General features: G+C 46.0%; 1 protein-coding gene across 2 annotated transcripts in view; it reads left to right on the top strand.

The window, feature by feature from the left end:
- The window catches only part of LOC110500339 (collagen alpha-5(IV) chain), a 92,262-nt gene that overhangs the window by 40,826 nt on the left and 25,850 nt on the right, over window positions 1–25,586 (top strand). For both annotated transcript variants that reach the window (XM_036957765.1, XM_036957764.1), the window contains exons 2-32: window positions 370–429; window positions 854–943; window positions 1,061–1,105; window positions 1,334–1,378; window positions 1,774–1,836; window positions 2,038–2,091; window positions 2,441–2,467; window positions 2,674–2,754; window positions 3,191–3,253; window positions 4,335–4,370; window positions 4,902–4,943; window positions 5,053–5,145; window positions 5,922–5,975; window positions 8,419–8,520; window positions 9,437–9,490; window positions 9,806–9,847; window positions 10,082–10,175; window positions 11,280–11,567; window positions 11,783–11,872; window positions 12,171–12,241; window positions 12,523–12,714; window positions 13,135–13,303; window positions 13,706–13,798; window positions 14,028–14,132; window positions 14,435–14,532; window positions 19,089–19,239; window positions 20,312–20,425; window positions 22,009–22,176; window positions 22,961–23,050; window positions 23,371–23,517; window positions 23,651–23,749. In XM_036957765.1, the coding sequence (XP_036813660.1) occupies window positions 370–429; window positions 854–943; window positions 1,061–1,105; window positions 1,334–1,378; window positions 1,774–1,836; window positions 2,038–2,091; window positions 2,441–2,467; window positions 2,674–2,754; window positions 3,191–3,253; window positions 4,335–4,370; window positions 4,902–4,943; window positions 5,053–5,145; window positions 5,922–5,975; window positions 8,419–8,520; window positions 9,437–9,490; window positions 9,806–9,847; window positions 10,082–10,175; window positions 11,280–11,567; window positions 11,783–11,872; window positions 12,171–12,241; window positions 12,523–12,714; window positions 13,135–13,303; window positions 13,706–13,798; window positions 14,028–14,132; window positions 14,435–14,532; window positions 19,089–19,239; window positions 20,312–20,425; window positions 22,009–22,176; window positions 22,961–23,050; window positions 23,371–23,517; window positions 23,651–23,749 (2,920 nt within the window). The remainder of the gene's footprint in view (window positions 1–369; window positions 430–853; window positions 944–1,060; window positions 1,106–1,333; window positions 1,379–1,773; window positions 1,837–2,037; window positions 2,092–2,440; window positions 2,468–2,673; window positions 2,755–3,190; window positions 3,254–4,334; window positions 4,371–4,901; window positions 4,944–5,052; window positions 5,146–5,921; window positions 5,976–8,418; window positions 8,521–9,436; window positions 9,491–9,805; window positions 9,848–10,081; window positions 10,176–11,279; window positions 11,568–11,782; window positions 11,873–12,170; window positions 12,242–12,522; window positions 12,715–13,134; window positions 13,304–13,705; window positions 13,799–14,027; window positions 14,133–14,434; window positions 14,533–19,088; window positions 19,240–20,311; window positions 20,426–22,008; window positions 22,177–22,960; window positions 23,051–23,370; window positions 23,518–23,650; window positions 23,750–25,586) is intronic.

Raw genomic sequence — 25,586 nt, 5'->3', positions numbered from 1 at the left:
TTCAGCAGCTCGATGTTGTGTGTGTTCTCCCGCTCTCTCTCTTTCTCTCTCTCTCTCTCTCTCTCTCACCTCTCTCACCTCTCTCTCTCTCTCTCTCTCTCTCTCACTCTCTCTCTCGCTCTCTCGCTCTCTCTCTCTCTCTCTCTCTCTCTCTCTCTCTCACCTCTCTCACCTCTCTCTCTCTCTCTCTCTCTCTCTCGCTCTCTCTCTCGCTCTCTCGCTCTCTCTCTCTCTCTCTCTCTCTCACCTCTCTCACCTCTCTCACCTCTCTCTCTCTCACCTCTCTCTCTCTCTCTCTCTCTCTCTCTCTCTCTCTCTCTTACCTCTCTCATCTCTCTCTTACCTCTCTCATCTCTCCCCATCCTACAGGCCTGTCATGGCTGTGCAGCGGGATCAAAGTGTGACTGCAGCGGGGTAAAAGGAGGCAAGGTGAGTGTGAAACACACACACACACACACCTACAGTAATGACCTACTGTAGAAAACAACCATAACATGACACATTATTTCATTGTTTGATTTGTAATGACTCTTTTGTCTGTGTGCTATCTGCAGTTAAGAAGAGTTTGTTAGAACTGTGTGTTCTATGTGTGATGTTCTATGTGTAATGTTCTACGTGTGATGTTCTGCGTGTGATGTTCTGTGTGATGTTCTACGTGTAATGTTCTACGTGTGATGTTCTACGTGTGATGTTCTATGTGTGATGTTCTATGTGTGATGTTCTATGTGTGATGTTCTACGTGTAATGTTATATGTGTAATGTTCTACGTGTGATGTTCTACGTGTGATGTTCTATGTGTAATGTTCTACATGTGATGTTCTATGCATGATGTTCCATGTGCTATGTTCCACAGGGCGAGAGGGGTTTCCCAGGGCTACAGGGTCAGCCAGGCGTACCAGGGTTCCCCGGACCTGAGGGGCCAATCGGAGGCAGGGGAGAGAAGGTAGGGGCTGCTTCCTGGATCTTGTTGTAGGAGCAACATAACACCTGACTTTATCTGGGAACTTGAAAACTAATCCTTTACTTCCCTCCTCTCCCCCTCTGTCTTCCTCTCTCTCAGGGTGGTGACGGACCTTCAGGGCCATCCGGTCCAAAAGGAATTAGGGTGAGTGACCCAGATTTATTAACTTGACAAAGTCCCACACTTCTGTCTGTAATATTTCAATTTTCAGTGTACACCATCCTGGAGTGTAGTACTCCCCCCTGTCCATCAGAGGTCCTCGTTTCACTCCAATAAAACAGAAGCTCCATAGCTGTTTCTGAATTGAATGCCTCATTACACAAAGTCATCCTAACTTATGTTGTTAATTTATCTTCCTCGTTATTCCCACAGGGACCTCCTGGACTGCCCGGGTTCCCAGGAACACCAGGAATTCCAGTAAGTTTCCAACCATTCCCAGTTCTCACGTTTTGTAGAGTGCCCGTCTGCATCCCCTCTGGTACAGAGATGAGTCCCAGTTATCCTCCATTCTCTGGCCGTGTCCAATTGCACACTTTCTCGCATGCATTTTTCGCCAGCCAAGAAAGGAAAAAATGTTTTGTCCCAGCCAATGCTTACACTAATCCCATGCTTTTAAATGAATGACGGCAAGTGCACACTTCTGGAAAAGGATGGAGAATTGAGATGTTGCCATGATGGAACGTATACTGAACTTTCTCTGGTTGTTTTTGACCCGGCCTGATATCCAGTATGGATTGTCACCACGGAGTCATGTGACCTCACTCCCTGTCTGATGTTTGACTTCCTGTTGTCCTCTGTGTGTTCTCTTCTAGGGTCTCCCAGGACAGGACGGGCCCCCGGGCCCAAGGGGAACTGCAGGCTGCAACGGGACCAAGGTAGGTTATTATGGTTACTACTGACTGACAGCCATACAACTCTGTCGAGTCCTGAGGGAACTCGGGTTCTCCTGAATCTGGACTGAAACTGGCCTAAGTGGTCTATCACACCTGGCCACTAGATGGCAGCATATTGGAAAAGTTAACCTAGGCTGGAGGCTGTTGATGCGAAATGAAAGGGTGGATTGTGTCTCTTCTTAGGGTGAGAGAGGATTCCCTGGAAGTCCAGGATTCCCCGGACTGGAGGGCCGATCGGTGGGTCACACACACGCACACACTTCTCTGTCCTCTCATACACCTACATCCATCCCCGTCCCCCCGTCCCGTCCCCCGTCCTCTTCAATGCTGCATATTACTGAACGTTTTACTGACTCTGCATATGTCTTTTTTGACTGTTCTTTGTATGTTATTGTTTCACCTATTGGCGTGTCGTACTTGCCGCTCTTGCCTCATGACAGGGCGTCGTTGTAAATAAGAATTTGTTCTTAACTGACTTAACCTGTATGAACACAGGTGCACCTTGTCATTTCTCTGCGTGGAAACTTGGAAAAGGGAACTAAATGAGACTTTGAAATGTATTCATTATCTCTCTGCTCGTTTGCAGGGTCCACCTGGTCTGCCGGGACAAAAGGTTACTATACTTTTCCCGCACTGTTCTCAGCGGTTGTTATCGTTAGATTAAAAAAAACACCTGTACATTGTTATCGTGAGATAAAAAAAACACCTGTACATTCACCAGGCCTGTCTGTCTGTGGAGCTGTGCGAGTAGCTCTAGTTCTGTAGCTAGTACCTGTGTGATGTGTTCCTGTCGAACCTCTTCCTGGTGTCCCTCTCCAGGGAGACCTAGGCGATGTCATCTCCAATGACCGCTTCGGACAGAAAGGAGGTGTAGGCCTACCAGGTTTGCCTGGAGTCCCCGTGAGTACTCTATATAGAACCATAGAACCACTTTGAACTTAACTGATTTTTTTTTTTTAAAGGGACATTTCAAAAATATATATATAATAATCTGTAGACTTTGTCTAGCGATTTTTTTTCTCATGAAATGGTAGTCTAATGTAATATATTGCTCGTATTTGGATGATCAGAACCAATCAAATGGAATGGCAAATCATTATGAGAGATCCGTGGAGGCTGCTGAGGGGAGGATGGCTCCTAATAATATCTGGACCGGAGCGAAATGGAGTAGCATGCAACCGTGTGCTAGATGTTTTTGATGGCGTTCGACTCATTCCGCTCCAGGCGTTACCACGAGCCCGTCCTCCCACCGACCTCCTGTGTAAGAGATGTCATGTAAAACCGTTTCAACACCTAGCTCTCTGGGTAACGTTTGTGGTGTCCGTCTTGTTTCTAGGGTAACACCGGCCCTGCGGGATTGTCGGGCCCTGTCGGTCCACCTGGCCCCAGAGGTTATGAGGTACACTGATACAGGGGTTCTGACAACTTTTTCAGTTCGAGACCCAAATGAGATATTGAACTTCCTCCCATTGACCCAAATCATCATCCAACGACCTAATTTAAGAAGAAATAGGGTGCAAATATAGTTCTCGTAACTTGTGACCTACATTTCACATGCCCAGGGCACACTTTGGTTCCCGACTCATAGTTTAAGAAAACCCTGAAAGTACCAAATCGTCTTAACTACAAATGCCACTTGTCCGTTATGATCTGAGGGACTTTACACAGTCAAATCGGGTCCCAGACCTGTTACAAACGTTATGTTCTAAGGGACTTTGCACAGTCAAACTGGTCCCAGACCTGTTCCAAACATTATGTTCTGAGGGACTTTGCACAGTCAAACTGGTCCCAGTCCTGTTCCAAACGTTATGTTCTGAGGGACTTTGCACAGTCAAACAGGTCCCAGTCCTGTTCCAAACGTTATGTTCTGAGGGACTACACAGTCAAACAGGTCCCAGTCCTGTTCCAAACGTTATGTTCTGAGGGACTTTGCACAGTCAAACTGGTCCCAGTCCTGTTCCAAACGTTATGTTCTGAGGGACTTTGCACTGTCAAACTGGTCCCAGTCCTGTTCCAAACATTATGTTCTGAGGGACTTTGCACAGTCAAACAGGTCCCAGTCCTGTTCCAAACGTTATGTTCTGAGGAACTTTACACAGTCAAACTGGTCCCAGTCCTGTTCCAAACGTTATGTTCTGAGGGACTTTGCACAGTCAAACTGGTCCCAGTCCTGTTCCAAACATTATGTTCTGAGGGACTTTGCACAGTCAAACTGGTCCCAGTCCTGTTCCAAACGTTATGTTCTGAGGGACAGTCAGTCAAACTGTCCTCAGACCTGTTGTGACATCCAGTAGTGTGTTTGTGATCTGAAGTCTCACAGATCAATATAAGAACTTATCCAATGTAGTTAAGGGAGTAATAATGTTTTATTGTACTATCAATAGTCATACAGTTTACCGTGCGTTGTGAATAAAGTTGTGTGTGTTGTTGCTAATAATGTTTTATGTGTTGTTAATAAAGTGTTGTGTGTTGTTTTGTAGGGTCGTTCCGGGCCTCCTGGTCCTCCCGGTCCTAAGGTGAGTTGCTTTACACCCTGAATCACACACACACATGCGCGCACACACACATACACACACACACACACACACCCTGGGGCGTTAGGTAACTTAGCGGTTAGAGCGACTAGGTGACTAGGTGAAAAATGAACCCTAATTGCACCAGAGTTGCCGTCATTAATGGCTGATCTCTGGCCGTGACCCCACTCTCCGTTGGTGTTTCAGGGGGAGTGTGATACGCCCCCAAAAAACGTTCCATTCACACCAGACACTTGTACAGGGTACACACTTGTACATGTGTGAAGCAGGACAAAAAGAAGCACCCCGAATTTGACCTTTGACACACACACACACACACACACCCTGCTAATAAACTCTGATCAACTGTCTATTCTGTGTACTACACTCAGTTCAACTACTGCACACGCACTTGTCCATACACTCCTAAAGTATATTAGCGTGTGTACATAATGCATTTTACCTGCAGGCTTTAAGTAAAGTGTTACAGAAAACAGTAATACATGTGTTTGTCTTGGTATTCTTCTACTACAGGGTAACATGGGATTGAACTTCCAAGGTCCCAAAGGAGACAAGGTAGGATCAGCAAGAGAAAGACTGTCGTCAATGGGTGGTAACGATTTGCACTACTGAATACTGATGAGTTTGTGTGTGTGCGTGTGCGTGCACGCGTGTGTGTGTGTAGGGGGATCCAGGCCTGCAGGGGCCTCCCGGTCCACCTGGACAGGTCGGGGAGCAGAAGAGACCCACTGAGTTAGAGATCCAGAGAGGAGAGAAAGTAATGTTCTACATTTCACATTGTCCCTCATTAATCAGGAATCCCTTCCATTTCTTTGACCTCAGAAACTCCCTGGAATCACGGAATTATTAGGATCTCTATAAAGATAGTATCTTCTGTGTCATCATTCAAAATGGACCAGTATACCTCTTTCCCTTTTCCTATTTCTTTTATTGTCATTTGTAGATCTTGTAGAACATCAATAGTGGTTTAGTCGTTCCTGTTATGACATGTAATGTAAACTACCAGCCATGAGTGTGCTCCTGTTTGGCTGCAACTGGATGCCGTCTTGTCCTGGAGACAGAACTGAGCGATTTCCAGCTATGGGCCAGCTGCAAAGTCAAAATGGACTGTATTGTAAAAATGAATGGAAAGCAAACTGAGCTTTTTGGTCTTAGTTTAAGGTCGGGGTAGCCCGACTGGCCCTAGTGTTCTGACATGTGTCGCCTCCCGTTGACAGCACCACCATGCCTTTTAGTTTCCTGGAACTGCAACTCTCACAATGACCACTAGATGGTGGCATTCAGCCTCTTTATGAGAACTTCCATTGTCCCATATTACTGGGTAGTCCAACTTCATATACCCCACCTATCGTTTAGCATTTAATTGAGAAAGGTATTGTTTTCAATTCATATTTTGCCGATTTCTTTCAAATGTCAGATTTGAACCCGTTTGACATGATGTCCTCATTCTTAACTATTCATGAAAACTGAATTAACAATAGTTTATGTTTTTTTTTTACAATTGGTTGTTGTTATTTCCTTCTTCGTTTCCAGGGTGATCAAGGTTTACCTGGTCCAGCCGGTGATCCTGGTTATCCTGGTCCCCCTGTGAGTATCACTCACTATCCATCATACCACACTGTATATCTCACAGGGGGTCGGTGGCACCTTAATTGGGGAGGACGGGCTCGTGGTAATGACTGGAGCGGAATCAGTGGAATGGTATCAAATACGTCAAGCACACTGGTTTCCATGGTTTCCAGGTATTTGATGCCATTCCATTCGCTCCGTTCCGGACGTTATTATGAGCCGTCCTCCCCTCACCAGCCTCCACTGGTGTATCTGTGTTTTCACTCACCATCGATAATACTATATACAGGGCATATCATAAGTGATTGTCCCCTTTGGATTTCTTCACATTTCTATTGTGTTACAATGTGGTATTAAAATGGATTTCATTGTAATTTGTTTAAGTAAGTAAAACATTCAATCGGTATATCCTGATTAGATCAGTAATTCACCCTCCTGAGTCTTTAGTGCCTTGTTGCAAAAAGGATGCATGTTTGGGAACATTTGGATTCCGTACAGGCTTAGTTTTTTTCACTCTATCATTCAGGTCAGTATTGTGGAGTTACTGCAATGCTGTTGATACATCCTCAGTTATCTTCTATGGACATGGATTTTCAGTGTCTGCTTTTTTGTTGTTGTTTTAACCAATCGGTGCCCTTCTTTGTGAGGCATTGGAAAAGCCCCCTTGTCTTTGTAGTTGAATCTGTTCTTGAAATACACTACTCGGCTGAGGGACCTTACAGATAATTGCTGTGTGGGGTACAGAGATGGGGTAGACATTCAAAAGCCATTGCAACTTATTATATGGTTTGTTAAGCAAATTCGGGCTCCTGAAGTTATTTAGGATTGGCGTAAAAAAGGAGGTGAATACTTGTATAACCAAGACATTTTATTATTGTATTTCTTTCTAGAATTTTCTTTTCACTTTGATATTATGAGCTATTTTGTGTAGATCAGTGTACATTTGTATCACAATAATCCATTTCAATCCTACATTGTAATGCAACAAAATGTGAAGAAATCCAAGGGGGTGAATACTTACAGTATGATATGCACTGTATCTATGTTTCACTCAGTATCTATACCACTCTATATCTATGTTTTCACTCAGTATCTATCATACTATATGTATCTTGTCACAAACTATCGTTCTATATACACTACATGGCAAAAGTATGTGGACACCCCTTAAAATTTGTAGATTCGGCTATTTCCGCAAACACCGTTGCTGACAGGTGTATAAAATCGAGCAGACAGCCATGCAATCTCCATAGACAAACATTGACAGTAGAATAGTCCATACTGAAGAGCTCGGTGACTTTCAAAGTGGCACCGTCATACTATAGGATGCCACCTTTCCAACAAGTCAGTTTGTCAAATTTCTGCCCCGCTAGAGCTGCCCTGGTCAACTGTAAGCGCTGTTATTGTGAAGTGGAAACGTCTAGCAGCAACAACGGCTCAGCCGTGAAGTGGCAGGCCACACAAGCTCACAGGACGGGACCATCGAGTGCTAAAGCGTGTTGCACGTAAAACAAATTGTCTGTCCTCGGGTTGCAACCCTCACTACCGAGTTCCAAACTGCCTCTGGAAGCAAAGTCAAGCACAAGAACTGTTTGAGGGGAGCTTCATGAATGGGTTTCCATGGCCGTGCAGCCGCACACACGCCTAAGATCACCATGCGCAATGCCAAGCGCCAGCTGGAGTGGTGTTAAGCTCGCCGCCGTTGGACTCGGGAGCAGTGGAGACGCGTTCTCTGGAGTGATGAATAACGCTTCACCATCTGGCAGTCTGACGGACGAATCTGGGTTTTGGTGGATGCCAGGAGAATGCTACCAGTCCGAATGCATAGTGCCAACTGTAATGTTTGGTGTAGGAGGACTAATGGTCTGGGGCTGTTTTTCATGGTTCGTGCTAGGCCCCTTAGTTCTAGTAAAGGGAAATCTTAACGCTACAGCATACAATGACATTCCAGGCGATTCTCTGCTTCCAACTTTGTGGCCCTTTCCTGTTTCAGCCTGACAATGGCCCCGTTCACAAAGCGAGGTCAATACAGAAAATTGGTTGTCGAGATCTGTGTGTGTTGAAGAACTTGACTGGCCTCCACAGAGCCCTGACCTCAACCCCGTCGAACACCTTTGGGAGGAATTGGAACGCAGACTGCGGGCCAGGCCCAATCGCCCAACATCAGTGCTCTTGTGGCTGAATGGAAGCAAGACCGACTCCATATTAATGCCCATGATTTTGCAATGAGATGTTCGACGAGCTGCTGTCCACATACCTTTGGCCATGTAGTGTATCTACGTCGCCTATACACCTGCAAAATACTGTATATTTTGACACATTACATTTTTTTGAAATGATGTTCTCTGCTCAGTGAGCTAGGTATCTGAATAATACAAGACCCTATAATGACAACTCAATCAAATCAATCCGTCTATAGTAGTGTGTGTGTATGATAACGGTCCGATGTTGGGTTTTGAAGGGTGTATCTGGAGGTTCGAAGGGAGAGAAAGGAGAGCCTGGAGAAGCAGGCAAACGCGGCAAACCGGGGAAAGATGGCGACCCAGGTCCTGCTGGATTCCCTGTGAGTTCTGCCCACAGAGCTACAATGATTCTAGACATTCTATTTCTATGGTTCTTATAGCCAGCTGTCTGTCTGTCTGTATGCTGTAAGGGAATGATCTGTCAACATCTACCTCTGCCTCTTTCTCTCTCAGATTTAGATAGTTTTATTTTTTGCATGACTGACAAGGCCACTATTGCTAGATTGCGTTTGTATTACTGTTGCAGAGTTATTTGGGTTGTTAGTTGGATTCGTTCTGAAATGTATTTATTTATTTGTGTACATTTTACTGCACTGTTAAGAGCTAGTAACACATGCATTTCGTTGCACCCGTTATAACATCTGCTAAAACTGTGTACGCGACCAATACACTTTGATTTGATTTGCTAAAGAGAAGTGAGCTAATGACATTCTGAGATAATGACTCTCGTTCTCTTTCTTTCTTTCTTTCTTTCGTTCTTTCTTTCTTTCTTTCGTTCTTTCTTTTTTTCTTTCTTTCTTTCTTTCTTTATCTTTCATTCTTTCTCTATCTTTCTCTATCGCTCTCTCTCCCTGTCTCTCTCTATCTCTCTCTCTCCCTCTCTCTCTCTCTCTCTCTCTCTCTCTCTCTCTCTCTCTCTCTCTCTCTCTCTCTATTCAATTCAAAGGGCTCTATTGACATGGGAAACAAATAGATAGATACAAATAGATAATAAAGAAATGTGAAATAAGCAATCAGAAATTAACCGTAAGCACTCACCAAAATTTCAAAGGAATAGAGACATTTCAAATGTCATTATCTAATCTCTCTCTCACTCTCTCTCTCTCTCTCTCTCTCTCTCACTCTCTCTCGCTCTCCCTCTCTCTCTCTCTCTCTCTATCTCTCTCTCTTTCTCTCTCTCTCTCTCTCTCTCTCTCTCTCTCTCTCTCTCTCTCTCGGTCTCTCTCTCTCTCTCAGGGTAGTAAAGGAGACCTAGGCGGCCCAGGTCTGCCAGGTCGGGATGGTGACAGGGTGAGTTTGGCCTCTGATGCTATTTTACACCGTACAATAAACTAGATCTACAAACACATGAACGGTTGGGGGCGGCAGTAGCCTGGCGGGTAGGAGCGTTGGGCCAGTAACCCGAAAGGTTGCTGGATTGAGTAGTTAACCCCCAACAACAACTGCTCCCCGGGCGCCGATGACTTGGATGTCAGCTAAAGGCAGCCCCCCCCCCCCCCCCCCCCCACACCTCGCTGATTCACCCTTCCACGTGTCCTCCGCCATCTCTTCTCTCACTCATCCCATCCATCCATCTCTCTCACTCTCTATCTGTTTCTCTCCCAGGGGGACAAAGGTGACCGTGGATACCCTGGACCTCCGGGTGTGGTGAGATATCAAACAATCTATTTATCTACTCATTCAGTTGTATCACAAGCATCCTTCTCTTATTACATTCGTTGTGGGCAGATGGTGGCTTCCCGTAGTTTTAGACATTGTCCACTAGATGGCAATGTAACCCTGACATTGGCAGTGTAACCTACTTTAGCCCCTGCATCCTGTAATATTCCACTACAACCACAAGATTGCAAGAGTAACCTTTCTATCCCATTACTCTACCAGGTGATTAATGGTCAGACAGGAGCACGTGTGGGGCCAAAAGGAGAGCCTGGTTTCCCCGGGTCATCAGGAAGGAAAGGAGACAGAGGACAACCTGGTACGTAACTCTAACCAACAGGAGATAGGACTTGATTTGCAGTGGACACATGCTGTAAAGAGTGCAATCGGGGCCTGGGTCATTCCACGAAATGAGGACCTTTTGCATTCCTCTGATACTTTAAGTAGAAATTGTGCACCAATATTGAATTTTAAAAGTGTGTTATATTAAATGACGTGCCCTTTCATGTCGACCACATGGAGAATTCCATACATCAGATTTTTATTATGAATAATGGTTTGCTAATGTGCCCAAATTCCGCATTTTGACGTCCCACCGTCAACACTGTGTTACTTCTAGGAAGATTTCAACCCACCTAAACCCACCATCATTGTAAAGCCCTAGTTATTTCGTTGACAAATTCATTTCCGAAGATGATCATTTATTTTGTGTGATTAGTGATTCATTTCCATCTGTCCCTCATTTAAAAGTGAATATTCCTTTTTTTTTTAAATATATATTTTTAAAAATACTGTATATATATATATATATATATGTGTGTGTGTATATATATGTAATACTTTAATACTTTTTTAAAAGCAGGTGAGCAGGTTCTATTCTTTTTGGCTATTTTCTGGTGTTTTGTGGTGGAAACCTGTGCGGGTCAAGCATAACACATCAACCCTGTTACCCATAAATAAAAAGGCTAGAAATGTTTTAACAATGTCATTTTATTTGTGTTGCACACAACAAGCTTCCATTCAACACAGTCACGAGGGGATTTATTGCTGATTTAGGTTGATTTAACCCTGTTACAGTCAAACCTCTTACTTTATTTGACACTTTGTCATTTTGTCATTTTGTCATTTAACCTCTTGGGTTGGGAAAACAGTTTTTTTTTATTTTATCCAACGTTTTCTTTTGTTTTTGTCAAGTTACACTTCTCGAAAGGCACGGAATTAGTTTAACGACCCACCTATATTCATAAAGCGACTCAGAGCTGATCCAGTATCAGTTTTAGATGTTTAGATCATAAGGAATAAGATTATATGAACACGGAGGACCTGGTCCTAGATCAGCACTGCTACTTTAAGAGGCTTGGTGAATACAGAGCATAACCCAGTTTTCATGGTGACCTTTCCCCTTTGACCCTGTCCTCCCCAGGTCTCTCAGGTCCTCCAGGCCAACCAGGAACCCCAGGTACCGGAGGTGTAGGCCAACCCGGTTCCCCAGGCTTCCCAGGAGAGAGGGGCCAGAAGGGAGATGAGGGCCAGCCAGGCATCTCCCTCCCTGGACCCCCAGGACGAAATGGGACCCCTGGGCTTCAGGGACCACCAGGCCCTCCCGGGGCCGCAGGGGTCTCCACAGGGGGCGGGAACTGTTTAGGAGGGGCCCCCGGCTTACCAGGACAACAAGGAGACAGAGGGTTTCAAGGAGAGACTGGACAGAAAGGTGGGTCGGAGAGAGAGAAAGAGAGAGTATGTTTTTTTGTTTTTTGTGTTCTCTGTTGTATACTTCCAGAGTATTGTCATGAGAGAGACATTATTGTGTTATGTTACTGTGGCTAATAATGACCGAACAAATGTGTCATTGAAATGATCCCAACTGGCTTCTATGTCTGTCTTTCCCCTTAGCTACCTACTTACTTACTTGTCTGTCTCTCTCAGGTGACAAGGGAGAAACCTGTGTGAACTGTTTCTCACGTGGGAACTCCATCCCTGGAGCACCAGGCCCTCCCGGGCCTCCCGGGTTCCCAGGTAAGACTGCACCTCTCTCACCTGGTCACCTGTCTCCCTACCTGTTTTTTAAAATGTATTTTTTATTTCACCTTTGTTTAACCAGGTAGGCAAGTTGAGAACAGGTTCTCATTTACAATTGCGACCTGGAATATCCTCACCTGGTAGGGAATAAGACAGAGTAAAGAGGAGAAAACACACACCTGATTTTGCAATGTGCAGTCCACCATAACACAATGCTGTACACAACACCTCTCTCTCATCATTCTCTCCTTTTACCTCTCTCTCCACCCTCTCTCCTCTCTCCTCCCGCTCTCAGGTGGACCAGGAGGACCAGGGGCTAAAGGTGACAGAGGATATCCAGGTGGCCCAGGGCCCTCAGGTTCTTCTGTAAGTACTTCCTGTTTGTCACTTCCTGGTTTGAAGCTGTGTCTACACAACTGTATAGTAACCTACAGACCGACTTACTTGGAGCCGGTTTCCCAGACACCGATTAAGCCTAGTTCTGGACTATTAAACAATAATCTCCATTGAAAATGCTTTTTAATCCAGGATTAGGTTTAATCTGTAACCGGGAAACTGCCCCTTCAAGTCTAGAGTAGCCTTGATAGAGTAACTAAATGACTCCTCCATCCTTCCATCTCTCTCTCCTCCATCCCTCTCTCCCCCAGGGTTTGCCTGGTCCCCAGGGTGCACCTGGTTTCCCAGGAGAGAAGGGTGACCCAGGTGAGGCTATTGCTGTGGATGGGGTGAGGGGCGACAAGGGAGACACAGGGTTCCCCGGACCCCCTGGCCTGCCTGGTCTGGACGGAGGACCTGGTCGCAATGGAGTTCCTGGAGCTCCTGGACCCAAAGGAACATCTGTGAGTAGCAAAGTGTCCATCTCTCTCCTTCCCTCCATTTATCTATTCATATATTTCTTCATCCGTCCCATCCACACCCTCATCCTCTCCCCTCTCCACTCATCCATCCAACCTTATCTTCTTTCTTTCTATCCCTCCTGCTCTCTATCCCTCCCTACCTTCCTCCACCCATCTATCTATCCATCCATCCCACCTCATCCCTTCATGTCTCCTTCCATCTCTCTGTTCATCCCTCCCTCCCTCCCTTCATCCATCCATCCATTTATCCCATCCAGCTGTTCCTCTCCCCCTCCCTCCATCCATCCCTTCACCTTACCTCTTTCCCTCCATCCCTATCTCCATCTATCTATCCATCTATCCATCCATCCATTTCTCCCACTACATAGCATTATATATTAACCCCTCTCCACTCCTCTGCAGGGTTCTCTGTTAGTGAAGGGTGAGCGAGGGCCTCCAGGTGAGCCCGGTCTGCAGGGTCTCCCAGGTGACAGGGGTGGCCCCGGATCCCCAGGCTTCGGCCCCCAGGGACCCCCTGGAGAGAAGGGTGTTCAGGGCGTCTCAGGGAGAACGGGAACACCTGGATCACCAGGTAAGATATATTGTCTGATATACTTGAAAACCAGGGATGTATACTCTTAGAAAACTGTCCTCACAGGAGAACCTTTTGAAGAACCCGTTATGGTTCACGTTAGAATTCCATCTTGGATTCCATCTTGAACCCGTTCCACAGAGGGTTCTACATGGAACCAAAAGGGGTTATTCTATGGGGATAGCCAAATAACCTTTTTGGAACCCTTTTTTTTCTAAAAGTAACTGAAATGTTGATAAAAGTGAGACACACTGACACACCCGGGGTCCCGGAAGGTTGTGTTATTTCATTGGTATCATACTTTTACCATTAGCTTTACCTGCTGCTCTTCTAATGACTACAACTCTCTTGTACCCTTATTCCCTAACCTTTGACCCTCGGCCTTTGACCCCTGACCTATAGGCACTAAAGGTGAGCCGGGTCAAACGATAGCAGAGAAGGGACTCCCAGGACCCAGGGGACAGGATGGAGACCCCGGTCTTCCTGGAAACCCAGGTAAATAGCATGTCATCTTTACCTGCACAGGTTCACACCCACCTGAACGGATAGGCATAAACTTTCATCCAGAATGATGATGACGGCAGTAAGGTAACAGACAGCACAGATGTTTGGTGTTGTTTGGGGGACTATTTGATGTAATTCTATGAAGTATACGCTAGTGAACTGTTTAGTAGTAGTGTAGTAAATGTTTGCCAAAACAAAGTGTTCATTTGTGTGTCCACAGGCAACCCCGGCGGGCCAGGACAGCCCGGTTTCCCCGGCTTACCAGGTGCCAAGGGCGACCCCGGCCTCTCCGGCATTGGACTGCCAGGACCCCCCGGCGCTAAAGGTAAACACTAAATACCTGGGCAGGTATACATTCACGGTCACCTGTATGGTTATAATATAAACTTCATGGATTTCCGGAACACAGATTAAGCCTCATCCTGGACTAAGAAGCATTTTCAATGGAGAATCTCCACTGAACATGCTTTTTAGTCTCGGACTAGGCTTAAGACCCTGACGTCCACACAAGATGGCACAGCCATGATCTCTCTCATAGCACCATAGCACAGAGTAATTTGTGTGTTTTACAGTAGTGCCTTATAATATAAACAATTATCACAATCACTCACCTGTCCCCGCCCGCAGGATTCCCAGGCTCATCTGGTGTGCCAGGTGGTCCCGGGGGTCCAGGAAGACCAGGAGTGGACGGCCTCCCCGGTGAGCCAGGTGGACCTGGAGCTAAGGTACGTACCACAACGACACTACTATAGATGGATCTTAATACTGTACTAGTTACAGATTAACATAATAATTTACAGTGTCAAGAAAAAGTATGTGAATCCTTTGGAAATACCTAGATTTCTGCATAAATTGGTCATAAAATGTAATCTGATCGGTCACAACAATAGACAAACACAGTCTGCTTAAACTAATAACACACAAACAATTATACATTTTCATGTCTTTATTGAACACACCGTGTAAACATTCACAGTGCAGGGTCGGGAAAGTATGTGAACCCTTGGATTTAATAACTGGTTGACCCTCCTTTGGCAGCAATAACCTCAACCAAACGTTTTCTATAGTTGCGGATCAGACCTGCACAAAGGTCAGGTGGAATTTTGGACCATTCCTCTTTCCAAAACTGTTTCAGTTCAGCAGTATTCTTGGGATGTCTGGTGTGAACTGCTCTCTTGAGGTCATGCCACAGCAACTCAATCGGGTTGAGGTCAGGACTCTGACTGGGCCACTCCAGAAGGCGTATTTTCTTCTGTTGAAGACATTCTGTTGTTGATTTACTTCTGTGTTTTGGGTCGTTGTCCTGTTGTATCAACCAACTTCTGTTCAGCTTCAATTTGCGGACAGATAGCCTTACATTCTCCTGCAAAACGTCTTGATAAACTTGAAAATTTTTCCTTCGATGATAGCAAGCTGTCCAGGACCTGAGGCAGCAAAGCAGCCCCAAACCATGATGCTCCCTCCACCATACTTTACAGTTGGGATGAGGTTTCGATGTTGGTGTGCTGTGCATTATTTTGTGCATTATTAATTTAAGCACACTATGTTTGTCTATTGTTGTGACTTAGATAACGATCAGATCAAATTTGATGACCAATTTATGCATAAATCCAGCTAATTCCAAAGGGAATTATAGCAATGAGAATCCAAACTGGATAGCATTGTATCAAGCTAAGGTTAAGACTGAATGTAGACAGACCTGCACAGAGCAGTCAAAGGAACATGGCCACACCACATTTAGCTAGTAGTATAGCTTTTCCTCCCAACCGAAGGTCAGACTGGGTTTAACACACAGGATTTAACAGAGCACAAGCGACTGAAAGTTTCAAATCGTAGAAGAGGTGGATGAAGGGTTGCCCTCCCAGCAGCCATGATGCCCTGAAGAGCTGACTGGAACCGGAATGAGAATTGAGGACCCATGTCTGCCGGGTGTCCATGGATCCGGAAGACGTGCTGCACCTTGAGTTGGGCCGTCACTTTAGCAGAGGGAGAGCTTAGGAAGAGGAATGAAGTGGTCGGCTTTGGAAAACCGGTTCACTACTGTGTTGCCATCAGACGGGGGAAGACCCGTGACGAAGTCCAGGGATATGTGAGATCAGGGACAATGAGGGACAGGCCATGGTTGAAGAAGACCAGCCGGAGCTTGACAAAGAGTTTTGTTCTGCGCACAGACCGTGCAGCCGGCGACGAAAGTCCGGGACCATTTTAGGCCACCAAAAGCGTTGTTGCACAAAGGGCAGGGTCCAACGGGAGCCCAGGTGGCAGGCAAGCCTGGAGGAGTGGGCCCACTCCAGGACCGAGGAGCTGACAGCATCATGCACAAACATCCGGTTATCTGGCCCCCCCAGGGGTACGTCTGGGAATTCTGCGCCTCACGGACCTGCTTCCCTATTCCCCAGCTGAGTGCTGTTGCCAGACACGAGGTGGGAAGGATGGTCTTCGCATTGACAGGGCATTCGGCTTGATGTTCTTGGATCCTGGTCGGTAGGAGAGGGAGAAGTTGAACCGGAAGAAGAGCAGGGCCCACCTAGCTTGCCTGGAATTGAGACGCTTGGCAGTACAGAGATATTCCAGGTTCTTGTGGTCGGTCCACACAATGAACGGATGTTCCGCCCCCTCCAGCCAGTGCCTCCACGCCTCCAACACCATCTTCACCATGAGAAGCTCACGGTTCCCCACATTGTAGTTCCTCTCTGTGGTGTTGAGGCGATGGGAGAATGCACAGGGATGTACCTTGAGGTCCAGGGCAGAACGCTGAGACAGGACAGCCCCCACTCTGACATCTGAAGCATCGGCCTCCACCACGAACTGGTGGATGAACCAAGATGGGAGCTGTGGTGAAACGGTGTTTGAGATCCTGGAACGCCTGGTCAGCAGCTGGGGACCACATGGACGGAACCTTGGGAGAGGTGAGTGTAGACAGGGGGAAGCCAGGGTGCTGTAACACTGGATAAAGCGGCAATAAAAGTTGGAGAATCCCAGGAAACGTTGCAGCTGCACCCTGGATATAGGCTGGGGCCAATCCACCACCTCTCTCACCTTCCCAGGATCCATCTGTACACTACCTGTAGCGATGATGTAACCCAGGAAGGGGATGGTGGAGCGATGGACTTCTCTGTGGTCACAAAAAGCTGGTTCTCCAGGAGGACGTGGAGCACGTGTTCTTGGGCAGAGGTAGACGAAGACGTGCTGGTTCAACATGTCTCGGAGAACATCATTAACCAGAGCCTGGAACACAGCTGGGGCGTTGGTAAGGACAAATGGCATGACCAGAAACTCGTAGTGACCGTTGACCATGTTGAAGGCTGTCTTCCACTCGTCCCCTTCCTGTATCCGCACCAGGTGGTAGGCGTTCCATAGATCCAGCTTGGAGAACACAGTAGTTCCCGGGAGATGAGTGGTAGTGGGTAGCGGTTCTTCACCGTGATGTCGTTGAGGCCCCAGTAGTTTATGCACGGGCGCAGGGTTTTGTCCTTCTTCTCCACAAAGAAGAACCATGCGCCGGCGGGGGAGGCAGAAGGACGGATGAACCCTGCAGCTAGGTTGTCCTCTATGTAGGTCTCCATTGCCTTATTCGCCGGACCCGACAGAGAGTACAGTCGTCCCTGGGGCAGTGTGGTGCCTGGGAGAAGGTCGATCCCGCAGTCATAGGGTCGGTGTGGAGGGAGTAAAGTGGCCCGGGCCTTACTGAAAACCTCCCTGAGGTCCTGGTACTCCGCGGGAATGGCGGAGAGGTCCGGGGCAACTTCCCAAGCCCACCGGAAGATGTCCTGGGGCAGGCAATGCTGACTTCAGGCAATGGGCGTGGCAGAATGGGCCCCAGCCCATGATGACACCAGCAGTCCAGTCAATAAGGGGATTGTGTCGCTGGAGCCAAGAGAATCCCAATACCACAGGAACCTGAGGAAACTTAATCAGCATACATTAGATTCGCTCGCTGTGGTTCCCTGACACACGTAGGTTGATGGGAGTGGTATTGTGAGTGATCTGCTGTCCAGTGAGGAATCCGTAGAGTTGCTCCAGCAAAATCTTGAACACCTGGTCATGGCGTTCTGCCAGGGTTTGGAGTGCCTCCATAAGACATTGTAGTAACTCCTTGTGTCGTCCAATGGTGGCTCCTTGCAGGGAGAGCATTGTGGAGCTGGTCTGAGTCTGCTGGGTCGGTCATGGCCAGTTCGTACTATCACATATTAGCAGTCTCAGGGTCAGGGCAGGCAGAGGTCAATAATCCAGTGTGGTGGGGCAAGGTACAGGATGGCATGCAGGCTCAGGGTCAGGGCAGGCAGAATGGTCAACGCCGGGAAAACTAGAAAACAGGAACTATAGAAAAGACAGGAGCAAGGGGAAAAACGCTGGTAGGCTTCACTAACAAAACGAACTGGCAACAGACAAACAGAGAACACAGGTATGAATACACAGGGGATAATGAGGGGAGATGGGAGACACCTGGTGGGGGGTGGAGAAAAGCACAAAGACAGGTGAAACAGATCAGGGTGTGACACCAATGCTCCTTGTAGGACACATCACGGCACTCTATACTCTTCTGTAAACTGGTCATCTCTATATACTGTACCCGCCGCAAGACCCACTGGTTGATTCTTATATTTAAAACCCTCTTGGGCCTCACTCCCCACTATCTGAGATATCTACCTCAGCCCTCATTCTACACACACAACACCCGTTCTTCCAGTCACATTCTGTTAAAGGTCCCCAAAGCACACACATCCCTGGGTCGCTTGTCTTTTCAGTTCGCTGCAGCTAGCGACTGGAACGAGCTGCAACAAACACTCAAACTGGACAGTTTTATCTGAATCTCTCCATTCAAAGTCTCAATCATGGACACTCTTACTGACAATTGTGGCTGCTTTGCGTGATGTATTGCCCTTTGTGCTGTTGTCTGTGCCCAATTATGTTTGTACCATGTTGTGCTGCTGCCATGTTGTGTTGCTACCATGTTGTTGTCATGTTGTGTTGCTACCATGCTGTGTTGTCATGTGTTGCTGCCATGCTATGTTGTTATCTTAGGTCTCTCTTTATGTAGTGTTGTGTTGTCTCTCTTGTCGTGTGTTTTGTCCTATATTTTTATTTAATTTGTTTTTATTTTTAATCCCAGCCCCCGTCCACGCAGGAGGCTAAAAATAAGAATTTGTTCTTAACTGACCTGCCTAGTTAACTAAAGGTTACATAAAAAAATATATTAAAACATGTTTTAACAAGGTCTACATTTGTGTGTGTTTGGGTATTAATTTGAGTTTTCTATTTGTGTGTGTGTGTGTGATAGGGAGAGCCGGGATTCGGGCTGCCAGGTCCCCAGGGCCCTCCAGGCTTCCCTGGACCCAAAGGATTACCTGGACCCAAAGGAGACTCCGGTTTCCCCGGCAACCCCGGCTCGCCCGGACGTTCTGGCTTCGACGGTGGCCCTGGTGCCAAAGGTACGGTTCCAACTCTTATTGGTGTAGTCGGTTGGAGTTAGGAGCTTAGGAACACTGAAGATCCACCTATACTGAAAATATGGCTTTTCTGTCAGTGGTTTCAAATTAAAGTGCCTTTTAAGTTATTATTTACTCTTTTTATAGATCAACAACATCATACTCTAATTTTTCCTCATTATTTCTGGTCACATTTTTCCAGACACAGCCTAGTTCTAGACTAAAAGCATGCTCAGTGGTGTCTTCAATAAATGTTATACTTAGTCCAGATCAGTGGCCGTCAGTGCTGTTTAAGAAGAGGGAGGACAATTATTTTTTTATGAGCGAGGCCTTTTTTTTATATTACAGCATATTGGATGACTGTCGTTCATATTCCATTCCCCCAGCTCAATGTAACATCGATAGCTTTAGGCTACTACATGATACTCTAAACGAGCTAGCTATTGATTTCTTTTAAGGAAATGAATTTGTTCAAGACTGTTCAACTATTGTCTTTCTACTACTCATCACATTTAACATACTGCAGTGCTAGCTATCTGTAGTTTATGCTTTTAGTACTAGATTCATTCTCTGATTCTTTGATTGGCTGGACAACATGTCAGTTCACGCTGCAAGAGCTCTGATAGGTTGGAGGATGTCCTCTGAAAGTTGTCATAATTACTGTGTAAGTATATGGAAGGGGGTGAGAACATAGGTTTTCTACGTTTTCTATGTTTTGTAATGAAGTCAATGTACCCAGAGGAGAACGGAAACTAGCTGTTAAAAAGAGTAAATAATAACTTAGTCATCTTTAAAGGCACATTTAATTTGAAACCACTGACAGTAAAGCCATATCAAAAAAAATCTGAAATTCACTGAGGAGGATGGTCCTCCCCTTCCTCCCCTGAGGAGCCACCACTGGTCCAGATAAAACGTATTCTGTTAGCCAGCTAGTTAGTTGGTACTGCCATGTTAACAAGTGTGTGTTCTGTACCTGTTTGTCTCCCAGGTTACTCTGGTACACCTGTTAGGTAGCTAGCCAGTTGGTATTATTTTGTTAAGGTGTGTGTGTTCTGTATTTGTTTGTCTCTTCCAGGTGACTCTGGTATCCCTGGTATTCCCGGAGCCCGTGGCCCTCCAGGTTCGCCCTCCATCGGCTCTCAGGGCATCCCCGGCCCCATTGGACCCCCAGGACCCATGGGCTCTCCAGGTAAGACAACCTAGCTGACCTTTGACGAGACAAAAATCAGGTTTGATTTATAGATGAGTTTGATTAGAGATAGACGTCTAGTTTGATTTATGGCATTTGTATCTAGTTGCTTACAGCGGACCTTGTAGTATCACCATAATTTGTACGTAATGCTAAGAACCTCTGCAAAGTCTAATTTGTGAGAAAACCATGTAATATATGTATGTATATTTATGCTGTATTTTCGAAATACAATATTTTGTTCTATTTTTGTTTTCGACACATTAACATTCTGTTGAGATGACTCAATATGTGTTATCTCGAATGTATTGTCTCAGTCACAGATTGGTATGGGCATTATCACCTTCACCACATACTCATAACTTATTTGAATGTTTATTATGTACAGAAAATGATGTCATGGCTTTAGAAGCTTCTGATAGGCTAATTGACATAATTTGAGTCAATTGGAGGTGTACCTTTGGATGTATTTCAAGGCCTACCTTTAAACTCAGTGCCTCTTTGCTTGACCACATTCTTAAAATAAAGTGGTGATCCTATCTGACCTAAGACAGGGACTTTTTACTAGTATTAAATGTCAGGAATTGTGAAAAATTGAGTTTAAATGTATTTGGTTAAGGTGTATGTAAACTTCCGACCTCAACTGTATGTCATTAGTCACACGCTTCTTTTGTGCCTGCCACAACAAACTCTTTATTCACCTCCACTCATGGCACTCACAGTTCTGAAGGCTCCATCATCATGTACAGTATGTCATGTTGGATAGACGTAGAGCATTGTAAACCCTCATCCCCCCTTCCCCACCTCTCTTTCTTACTCTGTGATGTTCCTCATCCACTCCGCCCCATTTTGAATATACTCCCTCCTTACCTGCCGTCTTCTGACCTTTGACCTCAAGGCGAGAAAGGTATTGTACCACAGCCTGTCTGGACTATAGTCGCTATCTGGCAGCTGATTGGTTGATTGGCACTGTATTTCTGTGTGATTGGTTGATTGGTTAAGGGACTGTACATCTGTTTGGTGTGACATCTTTACTCCAGCTATCTTTACTCTTGGGGCTCCCGAGTGGCTCAGCGGTCTAAGGCACAGCATCTCAGTGCTTGAGGCGTCACTACAGACACCCTGGTTTGAATCCAGGCTGTATCACAACTGTCTGTGATTGGGAGTCCCATGGTGTGGCGCACAATTGGCCCAGTGTCGTCCGGGTTTGGCCTGTATAGGCTGTCATTGTAAATAAGAATTTGTTCTTAACTGACTTGCCTAGTTAAATAAAGGTTAAATAAAACATACATTTAAAATATATATATATATATAATAATAGAAAATTAGGTTATTTGACCTATTCTGGACTGACAAATGGAACCTTTATAATGTGTTGAATAGTCACTAATCATAAGTAGAGAGATTCCACTAGCGCATAAAGTCAAGTTCAAAAAGCTTTATTGTCCATCAAATGTGCGTTTAAACCAAATATTCTCTTTGGCATTTGTCAAAATTGACCTTCTGTGAGGTTATAGATTAGGGCAGATGCTGATTAGGAAGTGAGAATGTTATTGATTCCTTATTGATTCCTCGCATTTCAGGATACTCAGGCGCCAACGGTGAGAAGGGAGACCCCGGTTCTCCCGGCCTGGACATTCCAGGGTTGCCAGGCGACAGAGGAAGTCCCGGTTTCCCCGGCAACCCCGGGGGAGTTGGACCACAGGGTAACCCTGGTGGCCCTGGCCGAGACGGACTGCCTGGCCTGCCTGGTAGGATAACAGACCGACACCAACATCAAACCTTCCTAATCTATGTGTCTGTTTTAGTCTCTATCTGTCTAGTTTTCAATATTTTTCTGTGTAACGAATGGACTGTAAGAAATCAGATTCTATTGCTGGTTTACATAGGCAGCCCAATTCTGATATTTTGCCCAATTAATGGCAAAAGATCTGATCTGATTGGTCAAAAGACTAATTAGTGGCATAAGGTCAGAATTGGGCTGCATGTGATAACGCAGCCTGTGTGTTTATTTCAGTCTCGTCTATATCTGGTTCCAAATCTCTTTCTGTGTAATCTACATACAGTATATGAGCTCCCGAGTGGCGCGGCGGTCTAAGGCACTGCATCTCAGTGCTAGAGGCGTCACTACAGACCCTGGTTCGTTTCCAGGCTGTATCACAATCGGCCGTGATTGGGAGTCCCAATAGGGCGGTGCACAATTGGCCCAGCGTCGTCCAGATTAGGGTTTGGCCGGGTTAGGCCGTCATTGTAAATAAGAATTTGTTCTTTGTGACTTGCCTAGTTAAATAAAGGTTAAATATGGACTAGCCAGTATGATGTCACACTGACTACCTTTCTTTCTCTTTATTTTCTGTTGGACATTGTTGTTACTCTACCTCCATCCCAAATGGCACCCTATTCCCTATATATGGACTCCAGTCAAAAGTAATGCACTATATAGGGAATAGGGTGCGATATGGGACACAGACAGTGTCGCTGACCTTCACCCTGTCTTGATGGGGAATTGCCAGTCAAAAGTCTGTCCATCAACAGGTGGTAAAGGCGACATGGGTGTGATGGGAGCTCCCGGACCTCTGGGATCCCCTGGGAACCCCGGAGCCCCCGGCTTCCCTGGACCTAAAGGTACGCGCACACACACACGCACACACGCACACGCGCACACACACACACACACACACACATACACACACACTAGAGCTGGGCGATATGGACACAAATTGACTGAGTTATAACGATAAATTGAACAATAACTTTATAACATTAATGTTGTTAATGTGACCACAGGTCTTACATTCAAACAAACTAGTCCAAAACATCTGCTGCGCTAGCTATAAGGAGCCCACACACAAACACATAAACACACACGTTGGTATACACACATATTGGTACTGTATGTGTCTTCGATAATAGACCCTCTGACTCTTTGTGTCTCCTTCCTCCAGGTGACGATGGTTTCCCAGGGCGACCAGGTGGGCCCGGCGGTTCAGGTCTGAAGGGAGACAGGGGAGAGCCCGGTATCGCGGGACTCCCAGGACCCAGCATTCCTCCCCAGGAACTGAAGGGTGGGAAGGGAGAACCAGGAGCACCGGGTACGTCTTTCTCTCTGTCTGTTTATCTGCCTGTCTCTCTCTGTGCCTGTTTCTGACTGACTGATGTAGACTGCTAAGAACGCAGCTTTGTCTCACTGTCCTTACTGTTTCCTGTGTTTTTTGTGTTGTGTAGGTTTAGGTGGACTGCCAGGTCAAAAGGGTATCCCTGGTCTCCCTGGAGACGCTGGTATACCAGGACAGGACGGACGACCTGGGTTGCCAGGACCTCAAGGTATACTCATACTATCTAGAAACTCATCCTCTTGTGCACCCATCCCTCCAGAATGTCCTCTACTGAACACTAGTATAGTCATCCCTCCAGAATGACCTCTACTGAACACTAGTATAGTCATCCCTCCAGAATGACCTCTACTGAACACTAGTATAGTCATCCCTCCATAATGTCCTCTACTGAACACTGGTACAGTCATCCATCCATAATGACCTCTACTGAACACTAGTACAGTCATCCCTCCAGAATGACCTCTACTGAACACTAGTACAGTCATCCCTCCAGAATGTCCTCTACTGAACACTGGTACAGTCATCCATCCATAATGACCTCTACTGAACACTGGTACAGTCATCCATCCATAATGACCTCTACTGAACACTAGTACAGTCATCCCTCCAGAATGTCCTCTACTGAACACTAGTATAGTCATCGCTCCAGAATTACCTCTACTAAACACTAGTACAGTCATCCCTCCAGAATGTCCTCTACTGAACACTGGTACAGTCATCCATCCATAATGACCTCTACTGAACACTAGTACAGTCATCCCTCCAGAATGTCCTCTACTGAACACTGGTACAGTCATCCATCCATAATGACCTCTACTGAACACTGGTACAGTCATCCATCCATAATGACCTCTACTGAACACTAGTACAGTCATCCTTCCAGATGTCCTCTACTGAACACTAGTACAGTCATCCCTCCAGAATGTCCTCTACTGAACACTAGTACAGTCATCCCTCCAGAATGACCTCTACTGAACACTAGTACAGTCATCCCTCCAGAATGACCTCTACTAAACACTAGTACAGTCATCCCTCCTGAATGTCCTCGACTGAACACTAGTATAGTCATCCCTCCAGAATGACCTCTACTAAACACTAGTACAGTCATCCCTCCAGAATGTCCTCTACTGAACACTGGTACAGTCATCCATCCATAATGACCTCTACTGAACACTAGTACAGTCATCCTTCCAGATGTCCTCTACTGAACACTAGTACAGTCATCCCTCCAGAATGACCTATACTAAACACTAGTACAGTCATCCCTCCAGAATGTCCTCTACTGAACACTGGTACAGTCATCCATCCATAATGACCTCTACTAAACACTAGTACAGTCATCCCTCCAGATGTCCTCTACTGAACACTAGTACAGTCATCCCTCCAGAATGACCTATACTAAACACTAGTACAGTCATCCCTCCAGAATGTCCTCTACTGAACACTGGTACAGTCATCCATCCATAATGACCTCTACTGAACACTAGTACAGTCATCCTTCCAGATGTCCTCTACTAAACACTAGTACAGTCATCCCTCCAGAATGACCTATACTAAACACTAGTACAGTCATCCCTCCAGAATGTCCTCTACTGAACACTGGTACAGTCATCCATCCATAATGACCTCTACTGAACACTAGTACAGTCATCCTTCCAGATGTCCTCTACTGAACACTAGTACAGTCATCCCTCCAGAATGACCTCTACTGAACACTAGTACAGTCATCCTTCCAGATGTCCTCTACTGAACACTAGTACAGTCATCCCTTCATAATGATCTCTACTGAACACTAGTACAGTAATCCCTCCAGAATGTCCTCTACTGAACACTAGTACAGTCATCCCTCCAGAATGTCCTCTACTGAACACTAGCACAGTCATCCCTCCAGAATGACCTCTACTGAACACTAGCACAGTCATCCCTCCAGAATGACCTCTACTGAACACTAGTACAGTCATCCCCCCAGAATGACCTCTACTGAACACTAGTACAGTCATCCCTCCAGAATGACCTCTACTGAACACTAGCACAGTCATCCTACG

This window comes from Oncorhynchus mykiss, chromosome 21 (genome assembly GCF_013265735.2).
Source record: "Oncorhynchus mykiss isolate Arlee chromosome 21, USDA_OmykA_1.1, whole genome shotgun sequence".
Lineage (NCBI taxonomy): Eukaryota > Metazoa > Chordata > Actinopteri > Salmoniformes > Salmonidae > Oncorhynchus > Oncorhynchus mykiss.
Note: the sequence above shows the minus strand (reverse complement) of the source record. Positions and strands in the feature narration are given on the sequence as shown.